The following is a 16,017-nucleotide window of genomic DNA, read 5'->3' as shown; positions in this document are numbered from 1 at the left end:
AGATATTTTACCAGAGGAAGACTTTGTACAAAAGTCGATTGCTTGGGTACCTCTGTCTAATTCGTGTTTCAACCGTGAAGCAGTTGTGTTTGCATGGTTGTGTTTCGGTTTTGAAGGGTGGGATATGGCGTGAATGTACTGGGTACAGAGGAATAACACCTGAGTCCTCAGGAATGGCAACGCATCATGGGAGGTATCATGGGCGAAACAGTATACTCTGTTATGTCCATGGTACTGCTCATGTCTATGGGCGACGGTTACCACTTACCATCAAGTGGGCCGTCAGCTTGTTTGTCGTTCTAAGTTGTATAAAAAAAAAGATGTTAAATCACAGCGCCCAGTAAAGTCACAGCCATATTTCACCCTTCATAAACAAACTACCTAACAGCAGAATATCTGCGTCACACAATCACATTTATTACTTGGTTCTCAAACTACATAGAATACTCACTAGTTAAGACCATGTCAAAATACCAAATAAAGATACGAGAGATAAAAAATACTATGTCAGCCGTTAACTGTCTATTGCTGAACAAAGGTTGATAGAGAATGCTATCAGGCATTATGTCCACCTTTTAGACATATTTTAATGTATGCGAAGTATAAACAAATAAATAGGTCTCCACCATAACTTCCACCTATTGATAATATGAGTAATAAATAGTAATAAACCTATTCGACGTAGAAGATTAGTAATATGCATACAACTTACCATTTCATGTACCTATAGAAATATACTCGTAGGTACATGAAAGAGTAATGCTTTCCGCTAGTCTAGCCGTACTGTCTACAGAACGCGCAACGCCTAATAGAATTAATATGCAAAGATACTTGGCTGCTATTTGAAGTAAATATAATAATAGATAGACTGCCATTTCTGTCTGTTTACTGTATAGATAATCTGGTAGTATTATTTTATTGTTACCCTATTCCATTTGGTCACAACAGAATATCAATGTTTTGCTCTTTTGAGGGCGAAGCGATAAAGTTCAATAAACTTAGTTGTGACCATTTTGTATTGCTATGGTACACGCACAAAAGGAAAAATTGTACTTGGCTTTAGGTAGTTTTTTTTTTTAAATAATTTCACTTTTTTAATGTTATCTCGATTTTTGTAGATGTATATTTATGTGCTGTAAGTAATGCAAATAAATTATCTATCTATCTATCTAATAATATTATTGTTTTATTAATAAATACTAAAGTTAATACGTTTTATTTATAACATTTTCACGGACGATTTACTAAAACAATTTGAACGAACTTTGGTAGAGAAATTGTTTATTCTATCAATATGCTCCACACACTGTGAAATCGATGTGTATGTTTTATATATTTTATGGTGACTAAACAATCAATCGACATAAGTATTTTCAATCAACCTCAAAAATAAAAATAAAAATGATCAGATCAAATGTAATTATTTAACTACAAAGGAATTGCAACAGTCATTGCAAAACATTATTAAACAAGAACAAAGTATCCATTTTAGCAAGGAAATAAAATCGTTGACTGAAAGCAAAGATGTAGAGGGTATTTTAAAACCTCTTTTTATTTGCTTTGCAGTTTACCTCTATTTAAATGCTTTGCAGTTTAGATCCAAATGGCAAAAAAGTTATCCTAATGTAACAGTAGGAATGTTGGTGATACTCAAGGACCCAAACAATCCTCCTTTGCACTGGCCTATGGCTAGAATAAGTAAGATTTTTCCAGGTAGAGATGGGAAGATTAGAGCTTTCGAAGTTGTAACACCTAATGGTAAAACTTATAAACGTTCCTTATCTGGTATATGTATTCTTTCTATAAATGATGCCTAAATTTAATTATTATTTGCTCATTTTAAACTACTTTCTTTTTCTTTTAATTTATAATGATAAAGGGAAGTAAGAATATGTTATTTGCAATTGTTTAGTTATTTATACAATATGTGATTACATTACAATAAGTATAATAATAACAAATTGTATAAATAACTAAACAATTGCAAATAACATATTCTTACTTCCCTTTATCATTATAAATTAAAAGAAAAAGAAAGTAGTTTAAAATGAGCAAATAATAATTAAATTTAGGCATCATTTATAGAAAGAATACATATACCAGATAAGGAACGTTTATAAGTTTTACCATTAGGTGTTACAACTTCGAAAGCTCTAATCTTCCCATCTCTACCTGGAAAAATCTTACTTATTCTAGCCATAGGCCAGGCAAAGGAGGATTGTTTGGTGTCCTTGAGTATCACCAACATTCCTACTGTTACATTAGGATAACTTTTTTGCCATTTGGATCTAAACTGCAAAGCATTTAAATAGAGGTAAACTGCAAAGCAAATAAAAAGAGGTTTTAAAATACCCTCTACATCTTTGCTTTCAGTCAACGATTTTATTTCCTTGCTAAAATGGATACTTTGTTCTTGTTTAATAATGTTTTGCAATGACTGTTGCAATTCCTTTGTAGTTAAATAATTACATTTGATCTGATCATTTTTATTTTTAAGATTATGACAAAATCTTAATATGTAGGCTAACACTCTGACCATTTTATTTATATCCGAGTACTTATCTATAAGCTGATAGATATCACTCTTTATTTGTGTTGAGACGGATACTACCTTAGAGGAATCTACAGCCGCACCAGAATTCTTCAATTCAGGTAAGTCAATAGGTAAGGAAGCCTTGTTTGTAAAATTGTACCTATTGTCTTTTATAAACTCTGGTCCGTCCCACCATAGAGAGCAGGATGGTAATTCTTTTGGATCTATACCTCTACTTATTAAATCGGCTGGATTTTCCTTTGTGTTAACATAATTCCATTGAAATTGTACAGTCTTTTCTGTAATCACTTTTACTCGGTTAGCCACATATGCATGTAAATTAAAAATATCAGTATTCAACCAAGCTAAAACAATCTTAGAATCGGTAAAGAGATAAACACTATCAATTGAAAGTTTGAGCTGTAACGTTTCATATGTCCTCCGTACTAGACTTGATAGCAATAAGGCCGCATTCAACTCTAACCGTGGTATCGTTATTGGTTTCGAAAACGAATTAATTCTGGACTTCGCACATAAAAGAAACATGCGCACATTACAATCAGAGTCTACCGTTCTAAGATATACACAGCATCCGTAGCCTATTTTACTTGAGGCATCGGCAAAACCGATCAATTGAACAGCCTTAGAACCTAATGGAATTGGTATATTTCTATTAATATGAATCGGTTCCATTGCCTTGAGACCGTCAATAAAAAACAACCATTCTTCTTTAACATGATCGGAGGGAGAAGCATCCCAACTAATACCTTCAGCCCACAGTTTCTGCATAATAATCTTAGCCTTTACTATAATTGGACACACAAAGCCAAGTGGATCATAAAACTTAGCAATACAGCTTAAAATTGACTTTTTTGTTACCGATTTTATATCAATAGTTTCTGGGCATGTGATATTAAACCAATCATTCTTTACATCTAGATTTAAACCTAATACTTTCATGCTATAATTATCCTTTTGCAACTCTAGCTCGTCAAAATGTTGTTTACTAATTGGAACATCAGACAAAATTTCTGGATCATTAGCTGACCATTTATGTGTTTCAAAACTTCCTTTTTGTAGCAAAGACTGTAATTGTTGCTTAGCTTCTTTTATTTCACTAAGATCTGATGACGAATAGAGGATATCATCGACATAAGTACAGTTTCGCAATATAAATGAAGCTATAGGAAATTCTTGACTAAATAGTTTAGTAAGTTCGAGTAAACAACGAGTTGATAAATAACTTGAACTTTTCATACCGTACGTAACAGTATTTAAACGTATACATTTTATTGCCTCATCAGGATTATTTCGCCAAAGAATATTTTGAAGAGCCCTGTGTTTGGGATTCACCAGAATATTCCTAAACATACGCCTTATATCAGTAGAAAACGTATATTTACCAATTCGGAACAATAAAATTACATCAAAAAGCTCTTTCTGGACTGAAGGCCCATTCAGTAATAAATCGTTTAATGAAACCTTTTTATCCGTCTTCATTGAGGCATCAAAAACGACTCTTGTGCGAGTAGTTTTACTCGATTCATTAATGACCGCATGATGCGGTAAAAAATATACAGCATCTTTGTCAAAATCATAGAAATCAAAGTTAATAAAATCGCCATGACCTAGCTCTACATATTCATGAATAAATTTATTATATTCTGACAATAGATTGATATTCTTTTGTAAGCGCCTTTCCAATCTTAAAAATCGATGCCAAGCTAATACAAAAGAATTACCCAAGTAATTATGAATTTCATTATCCTCAACTTTAAGAGGTAAATTCACCTGGAATCTATCGTCAATCAATTCTACAGAATTCTGAAAGATAGTTTCAGCTAACTCTTGTTCACTTTGATCCTCAGAAAAGGTTTGTGGTACACTCTCAGCTTCCCAAAATGATTTGATATTATCATTGATTTCAGGATCGCATTTAATACATAATAGTGATGTTACCTGTTTTGAAGCTTGCTGATATTCAAGCATTGAACCACCAATAATATATCCAAAACGTGTATTGATAATGCAGGGCGTAATGTCATCTTGACTAGGTAGCGGCCGGTGCAGATTTCGAGACCACGGTCGCTCAGGCTCATTGGGCATTATCACATGGAAAAATATGTCAGCACCCATTAAGAGATTTATTTCAGATGGAACATTAAATTGATCGTCTGCCAACACTATATTGGGAGGTAACTTCAATTGCCGAATATCAAGTTTTGTTTGTGGATGCTTGCAGGTAATTTTTTCGACTACATAAAAATTGGCAGTCATATTAAAAGAAGAATTCACAGAGTGTATGTTTAATGGAATACAATATCTTATATTATTCTGAGCATTGCCTACACCTATTATATTTGTATTGTTGGGTGTTGGAGTTAAACCCAATTGCTGGATTAACTTGCTCGTAGCGAGGGAGGCTTGTGAACCTGTATCTAAAATCGCCTTCACTATTATCGTCTTTTTATCCTTTGTGAATAATTTCACTTTTACTGTGGGAAGCAAAACATTAGAATCGTGGCCCTTGGATAATAAGGAAACAGGACCTTCGTCACATTCGTCATGATGAACTAGTGAGTTGTGTGCCTTTTTGCACTGATCGCATTTGAAATGAAATTTGCATTTTCCATTGTGCTTATTCAAACAAATCAAACATAACTTATTGTCTTTACAGAATTTATAGCGTTCCACAGAAGTTATAAATTTGAATGTATTACAGGAAAATAATTTATGATTGTTAGACTTACAGTAATGACACGTCACCGCCTTCTCACCAGCAGCCGCTAAGTTGATTAATAAACCCTTGGCTTTTGTAGATGGCATCGCAGTTGACGGCGCAGCGTTCTCCAATGCAAGTGCCCTCTTCTCAAGATACTCGATGAAGTGCTTGACGCTGTGTTCCTCGGCAGTATCTTTTTCCATTTGATACGACCGAGCCGTGTATGTATCTAACTTACGATTAAGAATACAAACAATTATTGGATCCCAAGTTTCAACCTTCACATCTAAGTTTTGCAGAGCAGCCAAAGTCTGCTTAAGACTCGCTACAAAATCTCGAATGTTTTCAGGGGTTGATTTGACAAGCGCAGGTAAGTCTAGTAATTGACCAATATGTTCATTTACAATACGATACCTATTGTTATATCTTTCGTCTAATAATTGTCTAGCTTGATCATAGCTACTGGCTGTTAATGGTAAGTTCTTAATAAGATCATACGGTTCGTTTTTTAAATAAGACCTAAGATAATATAACTTCTGAACATTATCTAATGTTAAGTCATTATGAATCAATGAAGTAAACAATGATTGAAACGCTACATATTCAACATAATTACCAGAAAATATGGACATTTGAATCGCGGGCAACTTAGTTTTTGATCGTGCAATAGTACTAACATGACCTTTAGAGTCCTCTACACTATAAGTCTTACGGCTAATCACTTCATTAAGAACGGTAAGAGTATATAGATATTTATCTTCAACAGCTGCTACGTCCTCGTCATCATCTGGTCGCATTGAAAGAATCCGCATATTAAATCCTTCATATTCACGGAAGGCTGTGAGCAGTCTTTCTTTACGCGTTGTAAGGGCCTGTAAGGTACTTTCTTCTAATTCAGACTCGTTGCTAACAAAACTGTGAAGACGAGTAATCGCCCCTTTAACATAGCCTCGCGAGGCGCGTAGTGAAGTTTCACTATCAGTGGCCATTGCACGACGATTGCCACAAAATTAAAATATGTAGATATAATGGAAAATGTTCAAATGTATTTATTGAATATAATAATCGTAGTTCCCACCTCGTGTCATGAATGAATTTGCCGTTGTTCGATGTATATTTTTCTTGCAGGCCAACTGAGATAATCGTTTGTCGTCGTCTATATAAATCTCTTAATTGACAACTAAAGAAATTGTAGTTACCACTCGGAGAAATATATAATATTTACTTGTAGACTTCAACAAAATTGCAATCGCCTGTCGAACGCACGGAGGAGAATAGATTTCATATATGTTGTATTCTTGAAACAATGGCGCTTCTCGTATCCACGTATATTGAACTGAGATTTTTTGTAATTCGCTGTTTCTTGCCTTACGATGCTCGAAATGGACCAAAAATTTGTATTTTACTCAATATAGATACATGGATTTAATATATAAAAGGCCAAAGTTAATTAGGAATACAATTTTTTATTCTCCATTTTTATGACAATTTTATTTATTCTTTATTTGAAATTAAAAAATATAATAAAAAGTTTTTATGCTAGTATTAATTTTTGTTGGAGTTTCCAACAAGGGTCTCCGTTCGATTATAATTTTTTTATGTTTATTACCTCATAACTCAGTCAGTTATAAAGCGATTTGAAAAATTCTTTTTCCATCTGAAAAGATATACATACATATTGGTCTCATAGAAATTATATTAAAATCGGTTTAACAGTTTAAGTTTTAAATCTAAACAACTGATCTTGTCACAATTGAGGTCGGTTTTTTAACACAATTTTAAATTACTTTTATAGTAAAAGGGTTTTTTTTTTATTTTTTTATATATTTTTTTTATAACCTATCTATCCAAGATATTTATATTCCAGTAAATATGTATATAATACTACCTGTATCCTACGGTTCCGCCTATGTGAATCTGTATATAAAGTATTTTATATGTTTTTTTTATGATATTACCTGCGCATCTACTAAATTTTATTCAAATTCGTTCAGTAATTTGTACCATCGTTACAAATTTCCATATTTATTATACTAATAGAATTATTATGTGAAAGTACATTATAATATCAAGGGCTCAACCATGAAATGAAAATCCGAATTTTCGAGGTCAATATCGTGTTTTAGTTTGTAAAACGTTGATATTTTTTAACATTTTTAAACAGTGTGTATTATGTAATTTTAACAACAATTTGTGTTTTGTTCAGCCCCAATTATTCATGAAATATAAGTACGTGGTCGAAAGTATATAAGAATCTTTTAAAATCTCTATTTAAAAATAAAACAAATTTCACAATAAAACCCAAAATAATTTTATCATAATATTTTCCAAGTTGAAAACAATTTCACAACAAAGCCTTCGTTTACAATCTTATTAGGTTTTGCCTAATTAAGCTTAAAAACAAACCTAAAGTTTCAATAGAAAGAAACACGAAGCCGCTGGCATAAATCAAATAGATAGAGATGTAACAGAATTTCTTCGCTATTATATTATCAACATTATTTTAATGATACAACAATGGAATCCACCCTTCACTGTCAATATTAAATTAGAACACGATGCATTTTTACTATCAGAACACATTATCATTTTGTTCCAAATTTATAAGGTTATTTTTTAACAAAGTGATAATATCATTCATCATCATGATAACAGTCTTTAACTGTCCACTTTTGAACATAACCCTTATTTTATATACAATTTAGATTGGCAAACAAGCTGACGGCCCACCTGATGGGAAGTAGTAACCGTCGCCTATAGATATGAGCAGTATCATGGACATAACAGAGTATACTCTTTCGCCCATGATACCTCCCATGCGTTACCATTCCTGAGGACTCAGGTGTTATTCCTCTGTACCCTGTAAATTTACTGTCATATCCTACCCTTCAAACCGAAACATAGCTATGTAAACACAACTGCTTCACGATAGAAACACGAATAGAACAGAGGTGCCCAAGTAAACTACTTTTGTACAAAGTCTCCCTCTGGTAGCCTCCCTTTTTACCAATAGTTGCCACGCTTGGCGGGCAGATTGGCAACCGCAATTAGGCTTTAGAGACGGTTTATAAGGAACGCTGCTGCCCATAAGCCCATGCTGGTAGCCTATTCTATGCCGAGACCATACGGCTATGTAAAACCGTCGTAGACCCACTGAAAATATTTGACAATCAAAAATGGCGTTATGTTCTACAGCTATTCTAATTGCAATGTCTATAGTACTTGAGAGAGATCCCTACTATACAACCACTACTTACAACTATTTAAACGTAATTGCACAACAAACATCCAAACATCTTTACATTTATAATATTAATAGAACTAGCAACAACAAAAAAGAGAAAACGGCAACAATCGAAGGTGCCTTACAAACTTAATATAGCAAATAATACGCTAATCAACACTTATCTTTCTCGTATGTAAATATTGTTTGGAGTAATTTGCCCTTCTAATATTACCATTTTTTTTTTGATGGGTGAAAATGGTATGGTAGCCCCGCCAGCGTTAACGGGATACGTTGGCGGAGCACCAGTGAAGCGTGATAGATGAGAATGAAAACAGGCCAATTAGCCCATCATGATGAATTCATCAGGAATTAACCATGATATGTAGTTTCCAGGGAGAACCACGAGGAAGTCGACCTGGTTGGGTATATTGCTAGCAATAGGATTCTCAGTCTCCATTACTAACAATCCCTTTCTCCTCTCTAATATTACCATTAAAAAAAAAGTAGTTCGAAATGGAGAATTGATCTATTTAACAGATTGGATTAATATGGTATAAAGTGGGTGATTCATTCACCCACTTATAGCAAAGTCACCCACTCAGAATTATGTAAGGCTCAAATGACCAGAATTTCAGCCACAGTGATGTAAAAATGAAAAATAAAGTACTTTACTCAGAAGATAGATAGTTGTGTAGGTAGGTGTATAGAGCGTATTAAAGATGGTAGCTTAATCAACAGAAAATACATTTAGCTTTAGTTTAGCGGTCGAGTGATTTTTATTCCATTGGACTGGAATTTAATTAATCCATTCGGAAAGAAACTGATTAATTCTACTCTAATGAAGAAGGTACCGCCCCCAATGAGATATAATAGATGAGGATGAAATCAGGTCAGCTAGCTCATCATGACGGATACAACAAGAATTAACTACAATGGTTTCCTTATCGACCTAATAGGGTATATTAATTGCAATGAAGACTTTTTTTTAATGAGTGATAATAGTATGGTAAACCCGCCTGCGCTATCGATATACGCTGGCGGGGCACCAGTGAGAAATGACAGATGAGGATGAAAACAGGTCAGTTAGCTCATCCTGACCAATTCAACTAGAATTAACCACGATGGTTTCCAGGGGGATTCACGTGGAGGTCGACTTGAAAGGGAAACAAGTTTAAGCTTAAAAACAAAACTTTACACTTCTAGCTTCAAAGGTAACAAACTAATTTCTATACAAATTTTCATTCGCCACTTTTAGTGGTTATTCTTTTCATTATTTTTTGATTATTATTTTAATGTTTTTATTATTATGTGTTTTTTAATGTGATATTAAGCACTGAATAAATCGTCATAGTCGTAGAATACTGACGGTTCTGACAAATATTACATATAAAGATCCGTCAGTATTCTACGATTATGACAAAATATTCCTTTCTTTCAGGAGTGAAAATTGCAAAAACGATGAAAGGTTTTTTTTTATTTCTAGTCACAAGTCTTAAATTACAGTTCATACTTCTAATTTCTATTATAACTCCTATACAAACTTTCATCCTCTATTTCACCTTTTTATGGGTGAATGTACAAAAACCACTAAACATATTAATTTTTATTTTGAACCATGAGCTTAAATATAAAATTTTACTAGCTAACTTCTAAACTGACGATATTCCACACGAATATTCAACCCTTGCTTTGCCCCCTTAGAGGTTGAACTTGCAAAATTCCTTTGTTATTGTTCACTTACGCAGCCGCTATATAAAGAACCTAACTAGAAAATTTTGAGATTCTAGATTTAGCAGTTTCGATTATATGTTGATATATGGATCAATCAATTAATCAGCATTCTCTTCTATATACATTTATATAGATTACTTTTTTTTAATAAGTGATAATGGAATGGTATTTATTTATTTAACTCTTTATTGCACCATAAATAAAAATATACAATGACAAATGAATAAGTCAAGTGAAATACAGTAACATAAATACAGATTGAAATACACACATAAAGGTACATAAGGCGGTTTTATCGCTAGGGCAATCTCTTACAGACAACCTTTAGATATATGGTAAATGGGCAGGTGGCGTAAGAGTGAATTAATAATTTTTCGTGCATAAAATACAAAAACCTGGTATCCCGCCTGCGCTAACGGTACACGCTGGCAGGGCACCAGTGAAAGTGTGATAATCGAAAATGAAAACAGGCCAGTTAGCCCATCATAATGGATTCATTGGAAATTAACCATGATATTTTCCAAACAGGACCGCGTGGAATAGGATTTTTAGTCTCCTTTATTTGTAATCCCTTCCCTCCTTAGAGATTACATATTATGATGTTTCTACCTACGTACGTGCCTACTTACTTAATATGAACATAGACTTAAAAGGATAAGAGAAATATCAAAGAAAAACGAACAGACCGTTTTGAAAGATGATATTGTGTAGGAAGATCGAATGGATATAACAACGACAGCTGACATAGAAAAATATAAAAGGAGAACACACTGCCACGGCCCCATCTAATGGAATTGGGTCAAAGTCATTCTGTCATGTGTATCCACATCGTGTCCAATCTCGTGTAGTTGGTAAACGATTGAAGGTATTGTTACAAAAAGCCGAAGTACTTCAAAATCTTAGAAACTTTGGAAATAATTAAGAATTTTGTTCCACAAAAAGAAACTAACTTAAATCGTAGTAAAATCAATGATTTTGATTTAAAAACTTATATATTAAAACGATTTCAATAAAATTTCCACGAAGCCAATCTGAAAGAATATCCTTTCAGATAAAAAAAGAATTTTTTCATTATTGCTTTATAAATGACGGATTTCCGAGAAAACGAACCTGCTCTTTTTAAATCTGTTGCAAATATATCTTCATAATATATCTTCACCTTACGCATTAAACAAAGATAACCAAAGATCATTATTTGTCTTTTAAAAAAAATCTAAAATTCTACTTCCTCTAATTTCGCGGTGTATATTATTTTCACATGCCTAATATTGTAGATCGATTCAACAAGCTAAAAGCTACACGTCCATTACAGATGCCCTAGCCTTGAAATACCGCCTAATTCCAGCCACCAGTGGGAGCCACGAATGACGTCATGGTCTAAGAATCGTCTCAAGTGTCAGGTCGAGGTCGTGTCCTTTTGTTTTAATATGAAATTATACACCGTCTATGTATCATCTAACCCTTTTGGGAGAGGGCTTTAGTTTTATATTGAACAGTGGTATCCCACGACTTTAACCGCTTCAACTCATAAAATAGGTATCGTGACGCAAACAATATGACGATCCGTGTACTTTTCAACGTCAAAATCTAGACAAAGAGTTACATGTAGACCTCCACGCGGTTGCTCCTGGAAACCATTGTGTTTATTTCCTGGTGAGTACGTTATAATGAGTTAACTGACCTGTTTCCAATGTCACCACTTACTACCCTTGTACTTTTGTTTTATATTTAAAAAAATGTAAAAAATCTGATTGTATAAACCCATTTGTTAATTTACGTGTGCTATAAATGGCTCAAATAAAGTGTTTATCTATCTATCTATATATCTATCTACCCTGCAGGGAAATACCGATAGCACAGGTTTTTTTTTTTAATGGATGATAATGGAATGGTAACCCTACCCGCGCTATCAGTATACACCGGCGGGGCACCAGTGAAGGATGATAGGTGAGGATGAAGCAGGTCAGTTAGCCCATCGTGACGACATTCAACTAGAATTGTTCACGATGGTTTCCATTGGGGCTGTCAAACTCCATTGCTAACAATCCCTTCCCCCCCGATAGCACAGATATATTTACATCCTTAAAAAATAATTAGATGATTAAGTGTAATTGAATAACAAACATCTGAACACCTTCACAGACTTATTATTTTACCCCATTGCTGCATAGCTTTTCAATCTCTTTTTAAATATCATAAAACCAGAAAAGCATCGTTTTTATAACATAGGTTTTATAACAAGTAAATTTTTTCTCTACATACGATGAAACAAATGCAATACCTTTAGTGAATACAAAATTACGATAAAAAAATCTACATAGGCATGGGAAAAACAATTACTGACTCGTTTAATTAAAATCTAACTAGTATAAAAATTTTTGTAAGTTTCAGTGCCGCCTTCACCTACGCTTTAACGGCGAAGGTCGCATCAAATTCCTCAACATCCGTTAATTGACAGAATAGCAAAGAGCAACTGCCCTTTTAACACTCTTAGACGTAGGGAAGCGATTGTTAGTAATGCGGATTACCAGTCCCATTGCTAGCAATATACCCTGTCAGGTTGACCTCCCCTAAGTCCCTTGGAAACCATAAATATATATATATATATATATATATTTAGTCTGCATGTTGTGACAGCAGCTGTAATGATCCCCACTCAGCTTATGCTGTAGGATGTTGCCGCAACGCTAATTTTCAGTAAGGCCACCACTTTAAACGTAGCACTCGAAAAACAATCTCATATTTTTTATTTTTTTTTACTGTATACATATATATATATATATATATATATATATATATATATATATATATATATATATATACATGTATACTATTAACTGTTTAAGTAATCTGGTACCTATAATCTACGTCTCCTTTGTACAGACAACGTGGGTTATTATGTAATACATAACAATGCTGATGTATACAAGCCCCGAAGCAAACGACTTACTTATCAGTATTGTCATCGAAGCATCCAGACAGCGCGGCACCGCGGCTGCACACTTTCGTAAATATTACCATCTGTAATACCAGTAAGCCTACATCGATTCCGGGATAACGAGCTGTACAAGAATGTTAACAGTATATTTATCAAACAACCCTGCTTTTCACGGAAAACATACATATTTGTGATTACGGCCGCATTTTAATCCTTAAGTCTAGAGCACAAGTTCGATGCATTTATTCCGCGAATCTGACCAATTGTGTACTATGGTGAACATAGTGCGTGCGTGATTCATAACACGATCGAGAGTCGAATTACAATTTCCACACATCGATTATGTGTAACGATCAACACGTGGTCGTACACAAACTGTGGGAAATGACAGTAATAGGTACAACTCAATGCGAATTCCAACAATCGATACCCAATTGGGGTAAACATTGCGAAAAGCGTGAAAACAGGTGGTTACGCAATCTGTTTATTGTTTTTCACGACAATGTAAATAATATTAAACGTGCCATTATTGTTTGTTAGGCCACACCTAATGTGGGTATAGAAACTGTTACATTCACTAAAAATTGTCCTAACTGATTTCCAATTATTCGGATAAAAATGAAAAATATTCCTAGTGCAAAATGTTTATATCCGATAAGGTAGTAAAAACGCTTTTAAAGTAATCGTCGATTTCAGTCCCTAGGATGCAAGATAACCTCAAAATTGTTATTTAGGGGTTTACGGGCATACCTTGATTGAACCGTGAAATGAACACTTGTGCTTATCGTAGTGGTTGTGAAATGTAAAATTACAATTCAGTTAAGAACTAAATCATCTAATTCAGTATTTTAATCATCTAGATTTACTACTTAGTTAATAAATTCGTTCCTTAAAGACTCTTGTCTCTTGTATCTAATAAAATTAAACCCTATAATTAACCACCTAACTATTGTTTTTTTTTTATACAACTTAGAATGGCAAACAAGCTGACGGCCCACCTGATGGAAAGTTGTAACCGTCGCCTATAGACATGAGCAGTACCATGGACATAACAGAGTATACTGTTTCGCCCATGATACCCCCCATGCATTGCTATTCCTGAGAACTCAGGTGTACCCAGTAAATTCACGTGATAATACTATGCTTTATTCTCAACATAGGTCCATAACTACATATGTGCCATAAATAGATACCTATGACCACACATAGGTACCTATTTAAATAGATCGTGAAAACTTTTTTTAATGGGTGAAAATGAAATAGTAACTCCGCCTGCGCTATTGGATACGTTGCTGGGATGATAGATGAGGATGAAGATAGGTCAGTTGGCCCATCGTGAAAAATTCAATAGAAAATAACCACGGTGGTTTCCAGGGGGAACCGCGTGGAGGTCGACTTTATTAGGGTATATTGCTAGCAATGAGGTTGTTACAACACATTACTAACAATCCTTTTACCCTCAATCGTGAAAGATTGTTTTCATTCACTAGAAAATTCGTTAACATTAATTTTTATACAAAAAGTTTTTTATTAAAACTGGACTCATAGTCCAGTTTTTGCCATTAGCTGACGAAACTCTAAGCTATGCCCAATAAGTAAGATGATAAAAGGTCATTACGATAAGATAAAATTCATTGAAAACATTACATTTGTCTACTCTTAAAAGTAGAGCAAATACACAAGTGCATGTAATTACGCACGGTAGGCACACAAACATCTAGTAGGTAAATAGGTTCATCAGCATTAAAATGACCTGTCGCTGTCCGCATTATCCCAAAAACTAATCCACTCGTATTACGCCGCAAGGTGTCCCCAATACAATCGATCGTAAACAATATATCGATATCAATAGATCTTATTTCCCAGATCAATCATAATTTCACTGAGCTAATCAATAAATATAGAGAAATGCACATTTAATTGTTATATAATAATTTATATTGTATACTATTACAGCTACATACGTAATATTAGTTCTATGTTTGTAGGTATACACGGAAATGTCCCTAATATCTAGTTACTTATGAATAAATACATCGTTATTAATTAAATTACAATTGAATGCATGTGTATACCCTAAATTTATATATTGAGTAAGGTTAGTTACAGAACATAAATCGATCTTTTTCGACGAAATTAAAAAGTGTATGCCGTCATTTAAGTATGGTAAGCCTGCGGATTGGCAATATCTCAATAATTCTGAAGCAATTTTTCTTTTACAATCGATAGTATTTGCTCCAAGTAAAAGTGTGTGTATGTGTGTGTGTATGTGTGTATGTGCGCACATATCCTCTTAATGCAATTCGATTAAGATCTCCTAAAGTAATAAACAATTATTATTATTTCAGCCGTTAACTGTCAACTGCTGGATATAAGCCTTCCCTATAAGGGGAGTTATGCCAGTAGTTGCCACGCTTAGCAGGCTGGTTGGCAACCGTAGTTGGGCTTTTAGAGATCTTTTAAGAGGGACGCTGCTGCCCATCCCTTGTACTCCCTTAGTCGTCTCTTACGACACACACGGGAAAGAAAGGGGTGGCCAATTCTATGCCGGGGCACACACGGCAATAAAAAATAGCTGTAAGTTTTTAATAGACTTACAAACGGCATTCATTGACATTTTATTTTTTAATATTCATGTTATAAATATAATACAATATTTTGTATTTTCACCGGTATAGTTCACATATACGTAAACTTTATATACTGTAATAATTCATTTTAGATTTATCACTTCACAAACTTCGGAAAAGAGTTTCAATACGGTTTCAGAGGAGCTTAATCCCGCGAACATACAGGAGGAATGATCTTCCTGCCGAGGCTTTTCCTAGAGATTACAGTATGGGATTCTTCAAAAGGTACGTAATAAA

The 16,017-nt window shown here is 33.9% G+C and overlaps 1 protein-coding gene across 1 annotated transcript; it reads right to left on the bottom strand.

Annotated features, from left to right (window-relative positions):
* Positions 1-1,615: 1,615 nt before the first annotated feature.
* Positions 1,616-6,299, bottom strand: LOC128202232 (uncharacterized). The gene is made up of 3 exons (XM_052901804.1): positions 2,537-6,299; positions 2,353-2,476; positions 1,616-1,752 (listed from the first exon to the last, which is right to left on the bottom strand). The coding sequence occupies exons 1-3, from the start codon at positions 6,242-6,244 to the stop codon at positions 1,616-1,618; spliced, it is 3,969 nt and encodes a 1,322-aa protein (XP_052757764.1). The 5' UTR covers positions 6,245-6,299.
* Between the last annotated feature and the right edge of the window lie 9,718 nt (positions 6,300-16,017).

Source organism: Galleria mellonella, unplaced genomic scaffold (genome assembly GCF_026898425.1).
Source record: "Galleria mellonella isolate WM207_F2 unplaced genomic scaffold, CSIRO_AGI_GalMel_v1 utg800, whole genome shotgun sequence".
NCBI lineage: Eukaryota > Metazoa > Arthropoda > Insecta > Lepidoptera > Pyralidae > Galleria > Galleria mellonella.
Note: the sequence above shows the minus strand (reverse complement) of the source record. Positions and strands in the feature narration are given on the sequence as shown.

Bases quoted from the DNA above. Each gene is read 5' to 3' on its own strand.
- LOC128202232 (XM_052901804.1), bottom strand. From the start codon at position 6,244: ATGGCCACTGATAGTGAAACTTCACTACGCGCCTCGCGAGGCTATGTT. The intron at 2,477-2,536 runs GTCAGAGTGTTA...AAAAATGATCAG, and splicing joins ACTCGGATATAAATAAAATG to ATCAAATGTAATTATTTAAC. The intron at 1,753-2,352 runs GTATTTTAAAAC...TTTTACCATTAG, and splicing joins TGAAAGCAAAGATGTAGAGG to GTGTTACAACTTCGAAAGCT.